We start from the raw sequence: 22,730 nt of genomic DNA, 5'->3' as shown, positions 1-22,730 counted from the left end.
CAATGTCTTGGCACTCCAACCCCTTCCTACTAATGCACTCATTCATGCACTAGGTTGTGGAGGAACTCTGACTACCAGTGTTGGTAGTTTCACATCCCCTAACTACCCCCTGCCCTACCACCCCAATGCTGAATGCTACTGGCACATTAAAATCAGTGCAGGAAGTAAGATCCAGCTCAGCTTTGGAGACTTTCATCTCGAATCCAGCACTGGCTGCAGTTATGATTACCTGGCGGTACGAACAGGCACTCATTTCACTTGAAGTGTTTAAGAACATTCAGTATGTTTTTACTAAACTAATTTATCTTTTGCATATATATGCGTGTGCATTCTCAGGTATATGATGGAAACAGCTCAAATGCTCTTGAGTTGGCCAAACTATGTGGGAACCAGCTTCCTGCCCCCATTAACTCCTCCAAAGAACATCTGTATGTTAAACTACGCACAGACAGCATCATCAGTGCAGGGGGCTTTGTAGCCTCCTATATTTCTAGTAAGTGAACAGAGATGCTTGATAAAAGAACTATGTCAAGTTTCACTTAATATTTTTTAATGATTTCATTTCATGAATTGGTGTAGCTATAATGAGTTCCTCTGCATTTCTGGCCCATTGTTCAATTTCAGTGTAATACATAAATGGCCAGGTTGGTTTCAAAATGCAGCTGTGGGTAACTGGCAGGAAGGTGCACTTTGCACTGAACAATGTCCAGGAGGCTTTTCTTTGTCCCCTGTGAAATTTGTGGAAATTCAACTTAGCATTTGAGAGATCACGTGCAATAAATCTGCCTTTATTTGTTTCTCTGCAGTGGCATTAGCCAATTTGACTCTTACTTCTCATGCTTTTTTTTTTTTTTTTTTTTTTTTTATCAGTACACTTTTACTGCTAGATTACATATTTAGATCCTCTGTCCAGAAAAAGAAAACCTGATCTTTTTAGTATTGCACACAGAATAAATCATTAATAATCAATTAGTATGTGGTAAATAAATAAATTGTAATATCATATATATATATATATATAATGTATTCCCCAAACTGTTGCACCAAATTTGGAAGCACAAAATTTTATAGAGTGTCACTTCATGCTGTAGCTTTATAATCTCCCTCCAGTGGAACTAAGGAGCCCAAACTGTGCACAAAGCAAGGTCCACAAAGACATGATTTGTCAAGGTTAGAGTGGATGGCCTTTCACAGAGCCCTGGCCCTGACACTGAACACCTTTGAAATGAACTGGAATGCAGACTGTGTCCCAGGCCTCCTTGCCCGGTTTCAGTGCCTGACCTCAATAATGTTCTTGTAGCTGATTGGGCAAATCCCCACAGCCATGCTACAACATCTGCTGGAAAGCCTTCCCAGAAGAATATAACAGCAAAGGGGGGGCACATATGGGGGGGGGGCACATATGGGTGGGATGGTCAGGCGTCCACAAACCTTTGGCCATATAGTGTATATCAATATATATGTCCCAGTGTGCAGTATCATTTTTCATGGCAAATAAACACATAATTGCACATCATAGGGTGTCACTGTTGTTAATGTTAATGTGATCCTCCACAGATTGTCAGGGTATTCTAATTGCCAACCAGACAAATGGTGTGATTGAGAGTCAGAACTTTCCCAACAACTATCCAGTTGATGCTAGATGCAGTTGGACCATCCAGGTGACCATGGGCAACACCATCAACTATACCTTCACTGCCTTTAATCTTGAGGGTTTCTTACCCAGGTGTATCTTTGACTACTTGGAGGTAAGTTTGAGTTGGAGGTAAATGTCAGATGAAAGCCTTTTCCGTGAAAAGCTCTCTATGTAACATTCAGAATTGGTGTCACATCCTTTATGAATATTTACAAAACTAAACCTTGATTATAACATTGGACCATATTATATAGGCTGGCATTATCTTTGTCTAATGCTATTAACCTCTGAGTGATATAATAGGGAGCTGCACTAGGGATCTCTTAAAGCAGTCACTGAATTATTCTTGCTCACTCACTGACAGAAGTTTTGAATCTCTCAGTTAGTGAGAATGAGTTTATACTTGGTTCCTTCATCACCACGGTGATCCAAACAGCCATGACATCATGGGGCCCACAGGAGAAATGGGGGATTTTCTATTGTAGGCTCATTCAAAGGCAGTCTTTCCTCAGGCTGTCTTCATCAACAGTGAACTTTTTGTTTTACCCATACCCCCAGGAATATGTCAGTTCTGCCCAGCAAAGGAAAAAAACAACAGCACTGGAATGTAAAATGTGTCTATGTTGTTGCATTGTGTTCACATGCTCTGTGCTCAGCTCTGATGTGCTCATTCAAAATTGAAGATAAGAAAATAGAGTGCGTTATTTTGTTTCCATGGTGTTGTACTCGAAACAAAAAAGAACAATGTGCTTTACATTTTAAGTAGAGACAAAATTATTTTTACTAATAGATTCTGATTAGTTACCTGTATAAAATTTTCTAACCTGTGCCTTACATTATTTTGCACTCTAAGTACCCGTATGATCCCCCAACACAGACACAGAAGAAATCATGATTTTACCTCTTTATGTGTGTCTAGCTTCATGATGGTCCAAATGCACAAGCTCCTCTAATTGGTCGATTCTGTGCGGATGTACCTCCTCCAGCAAACACTACCTCCGGGACCAGCCTGCACATTGTGTTCCACTCTGATTTTCTGGATTCCAGAACTGGTTTCCAGATGCTCTGGTACCAAAATGGTAGGGAGAAAAAGAAATAAGGCAAAGGAAATGCAAAGCAGGTCAGAGGAAATCCTGGGTTAGTGAATGGTCTGCACTTATATAGCGCTCTTATCCAAAGCGCTTTACACTGTGCCTCATTCACCCATTCACACACACACTCACACACCAATGGTAGTAGAGCTGCCATGCAAGGTGCTACTTGGGGTTCAGTGTCTTGCCCAAGGACACTGCAGTATGTGGAGTCATGTGGGCTGGGAATCGAACCGCCAACCCTACGATTAGTGGACAACCTGCTCTTCCACCTGAGCCACAGCCGCCTGTAGTGATTATCACTCTGCCTCAGAATGACCCTTAGGATGTCACTGGATATGTGAGAAATGTATCCCCTTTTCACCTTCCCTTTTCACCTGTACTGATTAATGTTAAGCATGACACTGTAAATGGTTCACTAAGAGAAACAGAATTAGATTCTGTACAACTGTATGGAAGCAGGGTCTACATATTTATATTTATATTTCATATATATTTATATTTATGCATACAATTTACACATACTATACATGCTGTAGACTTCACATGCAATTCCTTATCACACTCACCCCCTTTTGGACAGTTTCATAAGTTTAAGGTGCTCTGCATACACTGTAAATTTACATATTACACTAACAGTGTAAGCCTGTGTGGATAGGGGCTGTCCTTAATCATCTTTTCCAGAATGGGAGTGTGGAAAATCCTGCAAAATACTTCATAAAAAGAACATTCCATACTACTATTGCAACCCAACCATGGTTTCATTGACATCACTGGCAAGTCCAGTCTGTCATTGAGGTCATTTGGGTATATTGTTTTGCCAAAAACTGTTCAGCCAACTGTTTAGTAAAATAATAATAATAATAATATTAAGAGTATTAATTCATGAGGACTAGAAGTTTGTAAAGTGTATGGTGGTAGTACTTTGTGTCAGTGTGTATTGTGTTGTAGCAGTGGTTGGCTTGCCAGAGTGTGACAGAGTGTGTGTTGTGGAGTTAATGCCCAGAGATAATGAGTCACTGGGATAATGGGTGTGGCTGCATTTATTTCTTAGTGGGACAGCAGACTAAGGGCCAGCACTGTATAAAGCACTGAAACAAGTATAGCACTCTCTAAATTTATTATAAAGTTATTATAATGCAGAACTAATACAGTGGCCTTGTTCTGAAGGAATAAAGAAGGAAAGAAGGAATAAAGAAGAAAAAATGGATGGAAATGGGGGAAAGTGGGAGCCAATAGTTTTTAATTGAGTTTTTTCAAAGACTAGGGCAGATTAGTGAACATTATTATATCTATAATTAACAAAACAACAACTTCTATTCGGAGAAACTCGCATCCAATCTTCATTTCCCATGTGGTCTGTCGGTGTAATAGATTGATGTTATTGATTAAAGATTTTTTTTAAAGTTTGGCACAAATTAGAGTGCAGAGCTTCTTCTTAGACTGTGCTGAACGTTATGTTACTGATGAGAGAGAGTTATACAGCCATTCCAGAAGACACATCATGCATCACCAACAATCAGAGGTGCCTCTTTAAAGTAATCACATTTCCACAGTGTTTCAAATCATCTCTAATATGCTTTCACATTTTTTCAAATGATCATAGACATTAAAATACTCTCTTCCCCCGAGTCATCTCACCAGGATTTCCTCTGTACCTGACTTTCTTACACTTAATCAATCACAGCTTCTTCTGTCATTTTAGGTCATTTCTCTACAGAAGGAATTATTGAAAATATCAATATTTAACATCATATGCTTATTCAGCATTAAGTACCATGTGCTTATTCAATTTAAATATCATGTGCAATATTCAGTCCTCCCTTTTGACATGGGCACGGTTATATCGTAGTTAAATGATATTAAGTGACCTCAAACATAACAGGATTTAATGCTTTTAAAGGACATGAAGTAATGGTAAACACAAAGCTGGCATGGCAACCTCTCTTTTCATGAGAGCTTTTACAGGAAGGTCATTCGTGTCATATTCAGGCTTGTTATTTCCCCCTGCAGGCTGTGGTGGAGATCTCACTGGGCCAGCTGGCTCCTTCAACAGCCCTGGCTATCCTAATAAATATCCAGACAACCGGGAGTGTGTGTGGTACATCCAGACCAGCCCTGGCAGCAGTATCACCATCACTATTCATGAGTTTGATATTGAGTACCATCCTGACTGTGACTATGACATGCTCGAGGTAAAGCATAGTTATATTCATCCCTGCCTTTCTGCTATTGTGCAACCTTCTTCATAAGAGCTCCATTGCCATGCCACTAATAAAATCAAACTGATATTATAAAAAGACTAGCGTTCATCATGAACACACATGTAGCACAAATATAAGCTCATGTTGCTCAGTTAAAGAATGTCACATTGAGGTCCATTTGTAAGCCCACAAGTAAATCATCACCTATTGAACAATAAAACACATGACAGTATATTGTTTTGCAGAGACACAGTCTCCTCAGCTTGCATCTCTAAATTTGTACTGATATGACTCTACCTAATACAAAACACAATTACTATTTATCACGCGTTACAAAATACACTTAGTAATGCATAATAACAGATATGAATATGAATGGATATGAATTTGTTATAGAATTCAACACTTCATAGTGTTGCATAGCAGTGATCAGATCACACTGTGTGTGTGTGTGTGTGTGTGTGTGTGTGTGTGTGTGTGTGTGTGTGTGTGTGTGCAGCCTGTTGGCACACAGCAGACTCAGTGGGCACTGTTAGGGGTGTGTGTGTGAGAGTATCTCAGACCTTTGGAATGCTGACCTCCACAATAGCAGTGAATGGAGTTAGCAGGGTGGAAGAAAAGTGGAAATCAACAATTAGAGCACAGGCTTTGTTTCCATCTCTCTCCAAAGCACACACTCATATATGCACAAATGCACACCAGCCTGCTAATTTTAGTGTGGCAGTGTAATTTCTTGCTAGCTCTGCTAACTCTTTTCCTAATATTGTGGCCCTGTAGCCTTTTGTTCATAAACAAAGATTTTAGCATAAGGTGCTTTTTTTTTTTTTTTTGGTCTCATCCATCTGCAACTCAGTTTCATTACTGCAATATATACAAAAGCAATGTTTCTTCACATACAGGGCTGTATTCAGAATTGGAAACTTGTTGACTTGCGTCAAAAGGTTACATCATTATTTATACAGGGAAAGCTAGTCATATTTAGAATAGTTCTAGTTGTAATGAACACATTAATTACTACAAATTTGGTTTCATTTAATAATATGGCTTCCACCCATTATGAAACAGCACTCGATCAAGCACATGCTATTATTTTGTATATTAACTTACAAATCCTGCACTGACAGTTTTTTGCGTGCATAAATTAATGAAGCCACCAGTGAAGCAGTGAAATCATATTGTGTGTGCAGAAATCAGGCTGTTTTAATACATGCTTTTAATTGGCTATTTTGAACTGTAAAATTAATAAAATAATGCCAAGGTTTCAGAAAAACACGGCCAGCACACCAAGTGTTCATCGCTTGTGCCATATCATGGCGGTTAAGACGGAAGCAAGTGTAGTTAAGAGCTTTTATTGAAGAGAATATAATCCAAAGTGCAAGGCAAAATCAACAATGAGGACATGCAGAGGTCAAACAATCAGGCAAAGAGACTAGAGCAAGTAAGGCAGATAATCAGAGTCAAGGTCAAAACAGAATAGGAACCAGAATCACAACACAATAGAATGGTTTGGTAACGACAGAGACTAGATCAGCTGAGCGTTTACTTCGCAAAGGTCTAGTAAAGAGTGGTGTGATTGGGAACAGGTGTTTGTGATTGGGGACAGGTGTGTGTGATTAATCTTCTGGGGAAGGTGAACATATCTGTGTGTAGTTTGGGAGTTGTAGTCGTCGTCGTTGGCCATGCTTGTAGTTTGCGGTGCATTCTGGGAAATGGAGTCGCTAGTTTGCTGTGACATGACAGCTTGTTCATTAATGAACAATAATGGAATTCATAGTGTTTTGAATGTAGAGTCCAAAACATTATTTCTGCGCAATTTCGGTATTAAATCCTCACTACGTGTGCGTAACTCAACTCTAAAAGTGGCCCCCTAAGGGTTTACAGTGCCTTAATACTGCATCAGATGACACTGTACTAATTTATACAGTAAGGAGCATGTGTTTACCTGGACATTTTTCATGGCAGGTTTACGGTGGTCCTGACATGAGCTCCCCTAGACTGGCGCAGCTCTGCACCACTCGACCCCCCAACAATCCCCTGCACGTGTCCAGCACAGGCAATGCCGTCACTGTGCGTTTCAAAAGTGATTCAGTTGGCAGTGGGAGGGGCTTCAATGCTAGCTGGCAGGAGACTTCAGGAGGTAGGCAGTAAGCTTTACTCTCATACTGCATATATGGTGACAATGTGATTCCAACTAAAGCCCTTTTGAGGTTTTTATTGTCTCCTACTTAATACTCATCATTTTTTCTGTTAATGCACAACTTCATTATTATTATTCTGATATGTTTAGGCTGTGGCGGAGCTGTCACAGCACCTAGAGGAGAGATCCATTCTCCTCAGTTTCCGAACAACTACCCCAACAATGCCGATTGCTCCTGGGTCATCACTGTGGACACTGGACACCGGATTCTCTTCAACTTTACTGACATGGACATTGAGGGTCACACTACATGTAACTGGGATTATGTGGCTGTGAGTGACTTATGTTTGGTGCCTTCGTGCAGGCTTTGGCAGGATTTTGTGTGGCCAATTGACTTTGTAGCTTATCAATTATTTATCACCACAGAACTTCATAATTAAAGGAGACTGCCTTTAATTTCACACACATTCTACAAATTAAAGAGCCATTAAGAAGTGATTTATTGATGCACCAGCTATAGACTATTCATAGACCATTGTATGGTCATGTTTAACAATTAGGCCAATGATCAACAGTTCAATTTAAAATTTTCAAGCCCTACATCTTGACTGTTCCCTAAATACAGAGCATTATGCACAGCTATTTAAAATGAGAGACTCAGTCTGTTATTCCTCCTTACATTTTAGATACATGATGGACCAGGAGAGCATTCTCCTCTGCTTGTAAAAGTATGTGGGTTTTCCACACCTGATCCCGTCATCTCCACGCAGAATGTCATCTATGTTCGCTTTAGATCAGATGTCAGCAACAACCACAAGGGCTTCAGAGCCAAGTTCTCAGAGGGTTAGTCACATGACAGTTCCTCGGTTCTCCAGCATTTCACTTTAGGTTACTTTGCAGCCATATGGGATTATATCATTTGTCTACAGAAAGCTTGTGGTGCAACATTTTTTTTTTTTTTCTTTACAGCATGTGGGTCCACCATCATGGCTGATGATGTGGGTGGTGATATTGCTTCCCCTAATTACCCTTCCTCATATCCCAACAATCAGCAGTGCAGCTGGATCATTGTGGCACAAGAGCCATGTGCGTGAGAAACATCTTACCTTTTTTTAAAATCTATGTTCTCCTTCTATAATATTTCCATTTATGCTTTTATCTCATCCATATCTAGTTAATCATATAACACTCTCCTTTACTGACTTTGAGCTGGAGATGGTGAACACAAACTGCTCCCATGATGCTGTAGAGATCTTAGACGGCAACAATAATGAGGCCCCAGTACTTGGTAAAAAAAAAAAAAAGCCAACTTGCACAAATATGTTCTAAATATTAAACCTTAGATGCTCAAATATAATAGTGAATTATAATTTAAGGTAGGACAGTATAGGAACTCTTTTGTGCTTTTTTAGGTCGCTATTGTGGAACTGACTTACCCCATCCAGTCACCTCATTCAGCAATGCACTAGTGGTGAACTTTGTCTCTGATTCATCTGTGACCAAGAAAGGTTTCAGGGCAACGTACATGGCCTCAACCTCAGGTCAGAATGCAATAAGTCATCATCAGTCATTCATGCATTGCAATTTGTAAACAGATATCTGTCTGTGAAGTAACCATTTACTAACTACTTCTCTCTTACCTCAGGTTGTGGTGGTAACCTGCACATGGAGTCGGGGGCCTTCAACAGTCCCAACTATCCAGGCGCCTACCCGCCCAACATTGAGTGTGTATGGACTATTATTAGTTCCCCTGGTAACCGTCTTCAGCTCTCTTTCATGTAAGCATCTTCTTGCTATTACATGCACCATACTTGTAATTAAAGCATGCTGAATGAGAATGGTGAGGGATTAGCTTTTTTTATGTATATTTTGTTTCTCTCTATGTAATGTAGTCTGTTTGAGCTGCAGCAGAGTCAAGGCTGCAATAATGACTACCTGGAAATTCGTGAGGGGAACTCTACTAGCACTCTTGTTGGTCGTTTCTGTGGAAACACCCTTCCTTCTAATTACACCTCACTCATCGGTCATGTGCTGTGGATAAAGTTTGTCTCAGACTCTTCTGTCAGTGGAGCTGGGTTCAGGGCCACATTCACTCACTGTAATTTTATTCCCCTGCACATAATCAATCTAATACTAGAGGTCCTTTTTTTTTGGACCTTGTAAAAGCAGCAATTACATTAATAAATAGCGCTTATAGTGCCTCATTATTCTGTTATCCATTTTTTTCAGTGTATGGAAATGATGTCACAGGTAGCTCTGGCCAGATTGCTTCACCTTTGTATCCACGTACTTATCCCAACAATGCAGACTACCGCTGGACCATCACCGTCAGTGGAGACTCCTACATTGAGATCCGTTTCCTGGACATTGATATAGAGGATCTATTTAACTGCTTCTATGACCAACTCAAGGTTTGCATTGCTAATGAAATTTTGCATTTGTTTAGCTTTTAATGGAACTGTGAAATTAATGCTTATTCATAGTCACTTTTCACAAATGGGAAGGTACAAATTTGTATGTTTTTCAAAGGATTAAATGGACGAAGACTGGTCACAAATGCTTTTAAGGGGTGGTGAATGTAATGAGACTCAAGAGGATTTTTCCTCAAGAGAAAATAAAAAGTTAAATGGGAATCAAACCAATCATACCATACTCTTATTTTGACCTGTACCTATACCAGTTTGAAATACCCCAATATCCATTGGTTAATAATCATATACTATCTGTTTATCTATTCAAAGATGATCTACTACTGCGTAGGTATGTGCAAATTAATTTCCTCTTCTTCTCATCAGATATTCGATGGACCTAATGTCCATGCATATCCCCTGGGAGTTTTCTGTGGTCTGATTCGGCCTCAACCTGTGAGAAGCTCTGGTAGCACCATGACTCTGGAGTTCAAATCGGACTTTGTGATTGGAGGAAGAGGCTTTCTTGTGGAGTGGACAGCTGTTCAGAGCTCTGGACCTTTGCCCACTATAGCACCAGGTGTGATGAAGAACAGAAGAGAAAATTATCTACTCCTTAACATTTTTACAAGTCATACGCATATGAGAGGAAAATGACCATTTTATCCAGTGGTAAACATGCTATGTTAAAATTGTATTTTAGGTGCTTGTGGGGGGGTTCTGAAGCCTGAAGACACTCCAAGGTTCCTCTTCTCTCCTGGCTGGCCTAATCAATATGAGCCTAACCTGGAATGTACATGGGTAATCCGGTCACCAGACTCCACTGTGGAACTCAATATGCTGTTTATGGACATTGAGGATCAAGCCATGTGTTTGTATGACAGTTTAGTCATTAGGGATGGTGAGGCTCTAATTCCATGACTAATTCACACCTTTTTATATTTGTCATGGGATTAAAATGATAGATAAACAGGCTAAAATGAACTTTTGATGTTTTGTAACCCAGGTGATACAAACTTGTCACCAGAGCTGGCAAAGCTTTGTGGCCGTGAGCTGCCTGGTTCTCTTCATTCCACTGGTGACGCCATGTTCCTGCGTTTCACATCTGATTCCAGCATTAACGGCCGTGGCTTCAATGCCTCCTATTCTAAAGGCAAGCTCTAAAACCATGGTGGAACATTCTTTTCATTGACTGTGTTTCAACGGTAATTAAAAACACATGCTCTGCCTGTTGATTTGTAGTTGTACCATTTATGATGTGTGTTTTTTAGGATGTGGAGGCCTGCTCCATACAGACAGAGGAGTTCTTAGCTCCCCTCACTATCCTCAGAACTACAAACCTAGCCTCAACTGTAATTGGCATGTGATGGTGACTCCTGGCTATAGAGTATCTGTTACTTTCTTGAGTCCTTTCCAGGTGCAAGGATTTGGCACAGCATGCAGCTCTGGAGACTATCTAGAGGTAAGACCTTATTTGGATAAATATAGCCATACACTCTTAGAAAGGGAAAGGGATCAACAGTGATTTGCATGGTTAACAGTTCTAACTTTATAAAGAGGTTCTACTTTGAACTTCTACAACCTTTCTGAAAGGCAGACCCTCTATTCCAAATCTCTATATAGAAACTTTAAGGATCCTTCCAGGCTGCTAAACCCAGTAACTTTGCTGGTGCTGGATGGTACATTTTGTGTCTTATCCCAAAGGTCTATGCTTACTTGGAGATAGACGTGCGTCTTTTTTATGATGTCAATCATGTAATGTTTTCTAGTTGAAGAATGGGCCAGATGGTAATGCACCCTCTTTAGGTGGTCGTCTTTGTGGATCCAGCCCCCCTGCTCTTACACAGACCACTGACAACCATCTTCATGTGCACTTTGTCTCGGACACCTCAAATGAGGGCATTGGCTTTAAACTGTTATTTGAAGCTCATAGTACAGGTACTGCAAAGCTTAATTAATTACTTAATTATCTGGTTATTGCATGCAGAGTAATGTTCTTGGTATGATTTACTTACTTCTTGTGTAACCCAGCATATCGTTATTAAATGAGATTGATAATGACTGGGTTTATTCAGCTTGTGGAGGAACCATTCAGTTAAGTGATGGAGATCCACCGGGTTACATTACATCACCCAATTATCCATCAAACTACCCTCAGAATATTGACTGTGTCTGGATTATCATGGTTCCTAATGGGGAGTCTGTGAAATTGGATTTTGAGGATTTCTACATTGAGCCAAACACTGGGTATAGGACGCATTTCTCATTGATCATTATTCATAGCTATTACCCATTATCATACCCTTGGTACATCGTACTGTACACTCCTAATCTTTTCACTCTCTTCTCTCTTAGATGTTCCTATGACTATTTAGAAGTGCGTGATGGTGTCAGTTCAAATGCTGACCTCATTGCCAAGCTCTGTGGCAATACAAAACCATCTACCCAACATTCCACAGCCTCTGCTATGTATCTCCGCTTTCGCACAGATGACAGTATCACACACAAGGGCTTTAAGGCCAAGTACTCTATAGGTAACAAGAGTTTGCATCTATTGGTATGTAGACATGTTCAGATTTCTATCTTTGTGACTCCATTCAGTTGAAATTCGTATTTTACTTCCACCAAACAGCTACATGTGGTGGCACGTACATTGGCCAGAGTGGTACCATTAAAAGTCCTGGATACCCAGATTCAAATTACCCAGACAATTCTAACTGTGAATGGTACTTGGAAGGCCCCACTGGACACTACTTAACCCTTAGCTTCATGGCATTCAACCTGCAGAGCTCTGCTGGCTGTACCAGTGATTATGTAGAAATACGAGAGTACAATGCTTCTGGTGAGTTAAACAACATAAATAATATAATGCACAAGAATATACACTACATGTACTATAATATAGTAAAATATTAATACTCTTCTCCAGGCCGCCTGATAGGAAAGTATTGTGGAAACAGTCTGCCTGGACCCGTGGACACAGGAGACAGCTTTGCTTATGTGAAGTTCGTCAGTGATGGCAGTGGAAGTGGAACAGGATTTAGCCTTTCATTTGAAGCCAGTGTAGAGGGTAGGTAAACTTTTATGAACCACAACAAGCATCATACAATTAGGAAACATTAGCTTCCGGCTTAATGTCATCATGGTTGATGCTTTATCTCTTATAGAATGTGGTGGGGATTTGAATGCACCCTCTGGGACCATCTCGTCACCAAACTACCCCAACTTGTACCCTCATAACCGGTTATGTCGCTGGAAGATCACGGTGCCTCAGGGTCGTAGAGTCACCCTCACTTTTAATGACCTACGGCTGGAGGACCACAACAGCTGTACATTTGACTATGTGGAGGTGAGGGTATTACATTTTAGCTATTATAGGAAAAAAATATTTCAGGGTATGATTATAAAGTCAGTTATCAACTTGTTAATTCTGTTTGATATAAAAAAAAAAAATCCTTGGTGTTGAAATTCTAGTGACATTAATCTTTTTGTTGATCTGACTTTTTTTTTTTTTTTTAAGGTTATCAATGGCTTTTTGTCCAATTCCCCTCGGTTGCAGCGATTCTGTGGTTCTGTACCTGCAGGCACACAGGTGAAGTCCTCTGGCAACACCATGACTGTTGTTTTTGTCACAGATTCCTCCGTGTCTAATGGTGGGTTTACTGCTGACTACTCCTCTAATGAGGCAGCAGGTGAGCAAACTCATAGTCTGTCTGTATTTTCATTCACTTACGCATACATTCAAACGTTGATATGCTACATATAGTAAACCTTATGTGATGTTTTTTGTGGTTGGTCTCTGTTTACTTTTATAGTGTGTGGAGGAATCCTCAGTACCCCAGGGAACTTTACCTCCCCTGACTATGGTGTTGGTAACTACAGCAACAATCTGAACTGTGAGTGGCTGATCCAAAATCCTGAACATGTGAACTCATCCATTGTGGTGATCTTAGATGACCTGCATCTTGAGCACCATCAGACCTGTGAATGGGATTACCTTGAGTTCAGACTTGGTGAGTGACGTTGCATAATAAAATATGTGTTTGTTTGTTTGTTTGTTTGTTTGTTTATAAATAATTAAATAAACTTTTTAGGTGATGTGAACAGCGAACTTCTGGCCAGATTTTGTGGTCAGACCCTTCCCACAGTCCCCATTGTGGTGTCCACGTCTGAACTTTGGGTTCATTTTCTGTCCGATGAAGCGGTAGTTGACTTGGGATTCAAAGCTACATATTATTTCTCAGGTAACAGTCTGCAGATGGTGACACAAATCGCCATCTTTGTGTCTTTGAAAGTATTGCTTTGAAAGTATTTGTTTCAGGATTTGAACTGACCTGTCCTATCATTTAGATTGTGGAGGCTTGCAAAGTGGTGTGGAAGGGATCATTTACAGCCCAGGTTATCCAGATAACTACCCAAGCCCGAGTCGCTGTGCCTGGCTCTTAGAAGCTCCAGAAGGCCATACCATCACTGTAAATTTATATTGACACATGAACCTTGATTCTTACACACTACTGTTTTACATTCCTATAAATGTGTACTAATTGTATATTCTTTGACCAGCTGACATTTACATACTTCCAAGTGGAAGAACACACCCAGTGTTCTTGGGACTCAGTAACAGTCTTCAATGGAGGTTCGCCAGGTGCTCCTATAATTGGACAATACTGTGGTCATACATCACCTGGGACAATCCAGTCAGGTTCGAATAAGCTATCAGTGGTGTTCCTGGCTGACCACACTGTGTCCAAAGGAGGCTTTGTGGCTACTTGGTCAGTGGATTCCTCAGGTATGAAGTCACCAACAAATGTGCTCACACTTGATTACTATCTGGCTGCAGATCTTTCTGACACTTGTTTTTTTTTGTTTTGTTTTTTAATTGTTATCTTTTTTTTTTTTTTTTCAGGATGTGGTGGGGTCATACATGCTGACTTGGGTAGCTTCAAGTCCCCCAATTACCCCCAAAACTTCCCATCTAATTCTGAATGTTCATGGACCATCATTGCTCATGAGGGTAATCATTTGGAAATGGGCTTTGCAAGTGAGTTCCAGATACCTGACTCCAGCGGACATTGCCAGAGCAGTTACATCAAGGTGGCCATTTGAAAGATATTTCTGCAAGCATTACACTTGTATGAAGGAATGCTAATAACCTACCATGAGTATTTGGGTTTCATTTATTTGTCTTCTTTCTGCTTGTTTCTCAGGTGTGGGCTGGTGACAAACAGCAGAATGATGCTCTGTTGGCAACAGGCTGTGGCTCCATAGCTCCTCCTCCCATCATTGCTCCTTTCAACATCATAACTGCCCGTTTCCAATCCACTGAAACACCTGGCAAAGGCTTCTCAGCCTCCTTCTTTACCCGTGTGTATCCTGGGCCTTTATCTTAGGGTCTGTTGAGCATACTGTAATTTTCCCCTTTTGCATCGAATCTATTTATGCCTTACATGTTGCTGGTCTGTTGTCTTTCAGGATGTGGAGCAAACTTCTCTGCCCCTGCAGGTCGTGTTGTATCCCCTAACTATCCAGATCACTACCCTTACAACTCCAACTGTGACTACCGTATAGATGCTGGAGACCAGACAGTCATTGTAGTGACTTTTAGAACATTCCAGTTAGAGGGTAGGCCATCCATAAAGATCAGTGCAGTCTGCAAAACACTGTTTTTATGAATGAGTAAAATGTAATGAATGCATTTCTGATATGATTAGGCTAATCATGTAATTATGATTAGGCTTGTTTTTAAATACACTTGGGAAGACAAACCCTTAAAACGTTACTTATTTATGGCGAATGTTTTAGCTCACTCAACATGTTCCTTTGATGGAGTAAAGATCTACAAGGGCTCTTCAGAGAGTGGAAATCTTCTTGCCACGTTGTGTGGCAACACCATCCCAGGCCCATTCTCCACTTTCGGTCCCATGCTCATCAACTTCTACTCTGATTCCATTATCAATGACAATGGCTTCCTGGCTGAATATATGGCCATTCGTGAGTATTATATAACAAAATATATTTTTCATTGTTGTCAGTCGTACAGTATAATCCAATATTATTTATTTGACACATGCACTTAATCTAATACCATGACTATTAATAATAATATCTTTTAAAGTAAAGCTAACTACTGCAACATAATCATTTATGCAGTTGTAAGGTTTGATATAATATGTGTAGAAGGGTACACACTGTGGGCACTTGTGAATTTAGGTACTGTTATGCCTGTAGTTTGGCAGTGACCCTGGCTGTGGGTTTTGGTAGTTTACCCCTGTTTCCTGTTGGCAGGAATGTCACAGCCTTCCACTGAGTACAAAAAATGTGGAATGATTGGATTGAAAGGACTCAACACTTTTCAAACAAAAAGGGAGATTTGAGAGAGCACCCAAACACACACACACACATGGACAGTCACTCACATTCACTAGATGATTGTATAGTTTATTTGAACAATTTGTGCTCTCTAAACTCTCTTTTAGTCAGACATTTGGTCTTCTGCACACTTTCATTATAAGCTCTTTGCTGGAGGAAACAAGCTTATGTCGAATGGTATACTATAAGATGGGGCATGATGTAGGATACTAGGCCCAGATCTTGCATAGCAGCCCCTACATGCTCTATCTTATAAGTACTTTATGAGTTTATAAGTGCTGTCCTGTGTGTTGTTCTTGACCGTATAGACGTCTTTAAATATGTACCTTTATCATTTAAATGGACAGTAATGTTACTGTTGTGTTTACAGCATGTGGAGGCGTTTTCAATGGCACTACTGGAACAATTGGCAGTCCTGCTGCCTCCGTCATCCACTACCACCACAACATGAACTGTACCTACCACATCTCTTTACAAGACAATCGCATTGTTGAACTCAAGTAAGCCTATGTTATATACTTAATTACATGGATTCTGTTTACACACTTAATGAAAGACAGGACTCATATAGTGATTGCTATATTAATATTAACCCTGAAACACTGGATCAGCCATACGCAGCTGTTGGGAAAGGACACTCACTGTGCTTCATCAGGACAGCCTACAATCTTTGAACCACACAAAACGTCTATCTCATCTATTTATATTTATATGACATGTAATGCACGGTACTACTTTTATATTACTGATCCAGCTCTTCTCTAAAGCAATGAAACCCAGAAGTGTCTTATCAAATTATTTGAACACTCAGAGTCTACCATTTCACTTGCATCCTCCATCTTCTGTTCACCCAGTGAGGCACCCTGGTGTGCAGTGAGAAATATATACTGTGACTCTCCATTTGTTTCCCTTGCAGGTGCTAGACCTTTTGTGTAGCCAACTGCGTTGAGACATTTTGTCATGTCTCAGTGAGGAAATATTTCCTTCGCAGTTTCCTTTACATATTCAAAATTTCCATTTTAAGTACCAGCTCTATATACAGAGATAATGTTTTGCATCCAAAGGGAACTTTCTGGGTAATTATATAGTGCTATTTTTAATACAAATTGTATTATGCTACTCCACTTGCTAGATTCAACAGTTTCCACCTGGAAGCCTCCTCTACCTGTGCCTTTGACTACGTGGCCGTTTATGATGGACCAAACACCCTGGCCCCACTCCTTGGACGGTTTTGCGGCAGTGTGCTTCCCCCAACCCTCAAGTCTTCGACCAATCAGATGTTTCTTGTGTTCAAAACAGATGCATCAGTTGCTGCTGAAGGTTGGAGGGCAACCTACAGAGAAACTTTGGGTACAGTGTTTGTTTTGCTACTCCTGCCACTATCTTAATATCAGTTACATAAGTGTATTCCCTATTTCCTATATTCCCTATAACTGAATTCCCTATTTTCAGTTTTAAGTAGCTGTTCTACTACATAGACCTTAACTGCTCTGTAGAGGAGGCACACAGGAATATTTGCTGAGTGAGTCATCCAGAGGCATTAGAAAGTGTTTGAGGATGGAGGGGCCAAACTGGGGTGTTCACATGGCAAACAACTGCTGCTTCAAAACAGCTTTTGTTCTTATGTGCCAGTATTTTTAGAATAATCAGATCACATTGGACAGAACCTTAGAGCCTCAAGAGCTTGCCTGGATGGATCAATTTTACTTTCTCTTAGTGAACAATAGAAAACAAGCTGCCCTCACACTTTTATCCTCTGTCCTCCAGGGCCAGGCACGTTCAGCATAACTCAGTGGTTACAAGCAAGTGTATTCATGCCAATCCATTTGGTCTTTGTCTCAATACATGAAAAAGAAGGTTCCACTCTCAGCTTCTGTTGTCAAAGGGCAGAAACAGAAGGATAATGTTTTATTATGTGTCTCTTTGAAATTTGTACAAACAGAAGAAATGTTTCTTCAGTTGCCTATATGAGATTTCATTTCTGTTTGATTTTAATGCATTTATTTGAATCCCATTACATTCACACCCATTAGCTGTTTTTAGTGTGAAAAACAACAAGCCAGCTTAGTAAATCCTCCAGCAAGCTTTATCTGTATGTCTTCCTGCTTGCTATGTTTGTATCCTAGATAAGAATCCTTCATTCCCACACTGTGATTCCTTTACATGGCTCGGGAATTTTCCTTTACCCCTTAGGGATAGCTGATTTTAGCATTGAGATGAGTGAGTGACATTTAGGACAATATACACGTATAGTACCATAAGGGTACTTTCATAATCATAAATTCAAATCACACTGATTATGGTCAGGTTACTCAGTTTATGGTTACATGATTACCCCGTTTTTTATTGTGTGTTGCTTAATCCTCTTAAAGCATTGCAAAAAAAAAAAAAAAAAAAGTGACATGCTGGAATTCACATAAGTGAACACTTACCGCCATCTGCTGTGTATTTGTACAATGTTGGCAAACTAGGAAAGGCACTTGAATATTCTCTCTGCCTTGCTCACTCAGGAACTCAGCAGGGTTGTGGAGGCTACCTTACCTCCTCCTCTGGGATGTTTGGTTCTCCTGACATTGACATGAATGGAAAGTATGAGCCATACTTGAGCTGTCTCTGGACCATTGGTGTTGAAACCAATAAAGCTATCAACCTCTCTTTCACCACTTTTGAGCTGGAGGGTGGCTCTTCATGTCCATATGATTATGTTAAGGTACAGACAAAAACAATAATTTAAGAATTCTAATACATATAAATCTGTTTGGTCTTTAAAACGACCTTTTATCTACATTTTAATGATATATATGAAGAAATGTTTTGGTATATCGTCAGTGTCCTTCTTTAAACATTTCTGGTTGTTCTACCTCTGTAGATCTATGATGGTGACAGTGTTAATTACCCACTGGTTGGAACATTCTGTGGAACCGTAATCCCTACTGCCTTCGTGTCAGCCAGTAATTTTCTGACGGTGCACTTTGTCACTGATGGCTCAGTGGCTTTCAGAGGCTTTAACGCCACCTACAGTGCAGTTGACAGTAAGACAGGCTCCTTTTCCTTAGGATTTTTCGCTTAATTAATATTAATTAAATAATTATTAATTAATTGTTAATTAAATAATATTGTGTTAATTTTATAGCTACATGAATAATTTGATTTTACACTATTTTGCATGGTTTTTGCTGCACATTAAAGTGATCAGCAAGGATCGAATCATCTAATGTCTAAAATATGGCATACTGAATTAGCTTAAAGATTTTTTTTTGCATCTGCACAGGAATATGTGGAGGAATATATAATGCAACAACCACAGCTCAGACCATCACTTCTCCATTCTACCCCAACGCATATCCTTCTTTCACCTTCTGCCGCTGGGTTCTTGATGCTCCACCACAGGAGGCAGTGAAAATTATAGTCCAACAGTTCCATCTGCAGCCCAGCCAAAGCTGCTCCAGCAACTTCCTGGAGATGAAAGACTGGCCTGTGGTAGGTTAACATATTGAGTTAACATACCAGCCATAATTTCGCTTCTGTATTACAACAGTGGGTTTTTTCCTTTTCCTCTAAGACCCATTATGCATATTTGGTCTTTTTTAGGGAGACTATGGGCAGGCACATAAGTTCTGTGGTTCAGATTCCCACATCCCAGACTTCTACAGCTATGACAGGACCATGCACCTCACCTTCCAATCTGATACCTTTTTCACTGGCAATGGCTTTAGTCTGACCTACCAAGTGGCTGGTGTGTCAGAATTGGTTTCTTTTCCACATTTACAGATCATGTAATACTTATGAACACTTATTTGTTTTTTAATAGCTAAATGATTGTCTTTGTGTATATTTGTCTTTGGAATCAACAAGGATGTAGCAGAGTATATGAGCAGTCTTATGGTTACCTCAAGAGCCCTGGCTGGCCTGCAGTGTATCCTCATGATATGGACTGCACCATTGTCCTTCGCTCACCTCAGAACAGCTCCATCTCACTGTTCTTTGACAGTTTTGATGTGGAGTCTCACTCCTCCTGCAACTTTGACTATCTAGAGGTGAGAACAGGATGATAAGTGATGAACCGCATCACCAAGCCCTTGATTTGAATCAGTTACAGCTCTTGTGTGAAGTTAATCATGTGGCATTAGGATGTAAAATTCTTGAGCAATTTAATATTATATAGTCAATCCACTTCACATCTGATTCCAGTCTGGATATTATATTGATCCCATTCACCTGATTACTAATTATATTAAACCAGTTCTCTCACTCACTATCTTTGTGAGGTTTTGCCACTTTCCTGTGTGTTCTATCACTTTTTAGATTTTTGCAGTTTCTGACTTCCACTGTTCTTTGTTTCCTAGTTTAATTGTCCTGCACTGTTCAATTGATCCCTGCCAGACTACTGTTTATCTGCTAATTTTAATCTGATAACAAATTTACTTGCACATCTAACTGCTATTGCTGTACTATAACTGTACTGTTATAGTTCAGATGTGCAGTCATGTTCCCTGTTTGTGTTTCAGGTGAGGAACGGCAGCACACCTACAGCTCCTCTGCTGGGCAAATACTGTGGGAACACACTGCCCAATCCTATCTTCCCCAAGTCCAACGAACTCTTCCTGCACTTCCATAGTGATTTCTCAGCTACCCGAAATGGCTTTGAGATCACCTGGACTTCCTCCCCACAAGGTGAGCACATACTGATAAACTGATCATGTTTAATAATGATATGTACAGGATGTCAATTCAATTCTATTAAATTTTATTTGTATTGTGCTTTTAACAATGGCCAAGACATAGACACAAAGTAGCATTACAGATTTAGTATAACAATGTATAGGATTAATTTGTTGAAGATGAAATGTAAAAAAAATATTACTGGTTCAGGGACATCGTCCCTACTCAGACATGAATGAGGTCTGATTGCATGGTGGCTGGTGAGAGCTAGCAGCCAATCACGGTAGTAAGGAAAGTGAGAGATGAAACAACAAACCTAACACCATGAGTGACCAATATTATGTTACAATAAGACAAAAAAGGAACAGATTGTATCCTACTGTACTAAATAGCTTGTTACTACAACCCCAGTTCCAAAAAAGTTGGGACATTGTGTCAAATGTAAATAAAAACAGAATGCAATGATAAACCCATATGTTATTCACAATATAAGATAGAAAACATATCAAATGTTTAAACTGAGAAAATGTGCCATTTTAAGAAAAATTATACCATCCCATGTTTACTTCTGAGACACTCTGCCTCTCTTAAGATACTCTTATTATACCCAATCATGTTACTGACCTGTTGCCAATTAACCTAATTAGTTACAAAAGTTCCTCCAGCTGTTTCTTTTTAGTAACACTTACTTTTCCTGCCTTTTGTTGCCCCTGTCCCAACTTTTTTGAGACATGTTGCAGCCATCAAATTCAAAATGACCTAATTTTTTTTCTTAAAATGGTACATTTCCTCAGTTTAAACATTTTATATGTTTTCTATATTCTATTATGAATAACATATGAGTTTATGAGATTTGCAAATTATTGCATTCTGTTTTTATTTACATTTTTTCACAGCATCCCAACTTTTTTGGAATTGGGGTTGTATTTTTTTTTATGCATGCTGTTTAGTGCAGAGTATGCAGATTGGAACAGTCTTGAATTGTCATTGATTGTGTATTGACTTGGCACTCGCAGCCGTGAGATAAATTTGCATGATGCAGCACAATCGACATTATAAAATGTTCTTTCACAAGTAGCTTACAATAGCATTTTTTCTAACAGTTTTAACTTCATGTATTTTCCTCCTCAGGTTGTGGTGGGGGGTTGTATGGAGACCACGGCTCCTTTACCAGTCCAGATTACCCTGCTACCTATCCAAATGGCACTCACTGTGAGTGGGGCATCAGGGCACCCAGTGGAAGAGTTGTGATGGTTACATTCAACCAGATTAGCATTGATGACCCTGGAGACTGCCAGAACAACTATCTGAAACTTTATGATGGTCCAGATGCCAGCTCACCACCTGTTGGGCCATACTGTGGAACGGTATGGGACAGTTTGTTTTGTAGAGAGTATAATATCCCTTAGTACGTATCTTCTAGACTTACATAACACTATGGTGTTGTGTACCACATTGTTAAAATTTTCTCCTTTTTTCCCCCCTTTGCATGTAGGAGACAAATATAGCCCCATTCAGAGCCAGCTCCCACCAAGTCTTCATTGTGTTCCATGCCCAGTCTGTTGTGTTGCCTTCTGGATTCAGGCTCACATGGAGTAGCTGAAGAGAAGCTGGAAAAATTTACATATGCATATAAATACACATACATATACTTAGATACATGTTTACAAACAGATTTTCAATGATATAAACCACAATTGAGTGCAATAAGTGCTGTCTAATGTAATTAATAATTGTTTAATCATCTTGTGATATTTGTACATGTTTTAAAATGAGGAATATACAGTATATAAAATGTATACATATATTTTTTTTTTGGATAAATAAAGCCATTTTTTGCCGGACATTTGCAGTGACCATGTCGAGTTTGCATAAACCATAGAATTTGGTGAACTGATGCTCTATGGCCTCTTAATATCAGCTGAAATTCAGAATCAATAATGTGAAATCTACAATAGATACACAATTAAGAAAATCCCACTAACCTATCTTAAAACATGAAAATATACATACAGACACCCATATAGAATGTGCCAACTTGCAAATTATTTAATTGTTCCGTTAGCACAACTATCTTCAAAATACTTCTAAAACAGCTCAAATGAAAAAAAAAAAAAAAGACTTGAAATGTTGTGAATGAGATTTGTGAACATCTTCAAGGAGTAGCATTTCTCACTCATTCATCTTCAGTATTCTTCAGTTGTGATGGAGCCTATCCTTGGT

The 22,730-nt window shown here is 39.6% G+C and overlaps 1 protein-coding gene across 1 annotated transcript in view; it reads left to right on the top strand.

The window, feature by feature from the left end:
* cubn (cubilin (intrinsic factor-cobalamin receptor)) overlaps nt 1–22,167 on the top strand; it is a 32,312-nt gene extending 10,145 nt beyond the window's left edge. The window contains exons 24-66 of the mRNA XM_053631408.1: nt 54–235; nt 337–493; nt 1,558–1,748; nt 2,556–2,715; nt 4,741–4,922; nt 6,894–7,068; nt 7,219–7,400; nt 7,755–7,911; nt 8,038–8,154; nt 8,243–8,356; nt 8,481–8,609; nt 8,714–8,846; nt 8,961–9,166; nt 9,298–9,479; nt 9,864–10,056; nt 10,180–10,377; nt 10,483–10,629; nt 10,748–10,938; nt 11,246–11,414; nt 11,552–11,723; nt 11,832–12,010; nt 12,109–12,318; nt 12,406–12,546; nt 12,644–12,825; nt 12,997–13,168; nt 13,292–13,489; nt 13,571–13,720; nt 13,827–13,948; nt 14,040–14,265; nt 14,383–14,570; nt 14,684–14,840; nt 14,949–15,098; nt 15,279–15,467; nt 16,216–16,345; nt 16,978–17,195; nt 18,356–18,555; nt 18,715–18,877; nt 19,117–19,325; nt 19,437–19,581; nt 19,701–19,882; nt 20,354–20,519; nt 21,639–21,874; nt 22,003–22,167. Coding sequence (XP_053487383.1) covers nt 54–235; nt 337–493; nt 1,558–1,748; nt 2,556–2,715; nt 4,741–4,922; nt 6,894–7,068; nt 7,219–7,400; nt 7,755–7,911; nt 8,038–8,154; nt 8,243–8,356; nt 8,481–8,609; nt 8,714–8,846; nt 8,961–9,166; nt 9,298–9,479; nt 9,864–10,056; nt 10,180–10,377; nt 10,483–10,629; nt 10,748–10,938; nt 11,246–11,414; nt 11,552–11,723; nt 11,832–12,010; nt 12,109–12,318; nt 12,406–12,546; nt 12,644–12,825; nt 12,997–13,168; nt 13,292–13,489; nt 13,571–13,720; nt 13,827–13,948; nt 14,040–14,265; nt 14,383–14,570; nt 14,684–14,840; nt 14,949–15,098; nt 15,279–15,467; nt 16,216–16,345; nt 16,978–17,195; nt 18,356–18,555; nt 18,715–18,877; nt 19,117–19,325; nt 19,437–19,581; nt 19,701–19,882; nt 20,354–20,519; nt 21,639–21,874; nt 22,003–22,110 — 7,358 coding nt within the window. The 3' untranslated portion in view covers nt 22,111–22,167. The remainder of the gene's footprint in view (nt 1–53; nt 236–336; nt 494–1,557; nt 1,749–2,555; nt 2,716–4,740; nt 4,923–6,893; nt 7,069–7,218; nt 7,401–7,754; nt 7,912–8,037; nt 8,155–8,242; nt 8,357–8,480; nt 8,610–8,713; nt 8,847–8,960; nt 9,167–9,297; nt 9,480–9,863; nt 10,057–10,179; nt 10,378–10,482; nt 10,630–10,747; nt 10,939–11,245; nt 11,415–11,551; nt 11,724–11,831; nt 12,011–12,108; nt 12,319–12,405; nt 12,547–12,643; nt 12,826–12,996; nt 13,169–13,291; nt 13,490–13,570; nt 13,721–13,826; nt 13,949–14,039; nt 14,266–14,382; nt 14,571–14,683; nt 14,841–14,948; nt 15,099–15,278; nt 15,468–16,215; nt 16,346–16,977; nt 17,196–18,355; nt 18,556–18,714; nt 18,878–19,116; nt 19,326–19,436; nt 19,582–19,700; nt 19,883–20,353; nt 20,520–21,638; nt 21,875–22,002) is intronic.
* Nucleotides 22,168–22,730: the final 563 nt, after the last annotated feature.

Source organism: Ictalurus furcatus, chromosome 1, assembly GCF_023375685.1.
Source record: "Ictalurus furcatus strain D&B chromosome 1, Billie_1.0, whole genome shotgun sequence".
Lineage (NCBI taxonomy): Eukaryota > Metazoa > Chordata > Actinopteri > Siluriformes > Ictaluridae > Ictalurus > Ictalurus furcatus.
This window is presented reverse-complemented; position numbering and strand designations above follow the sequence as displayed.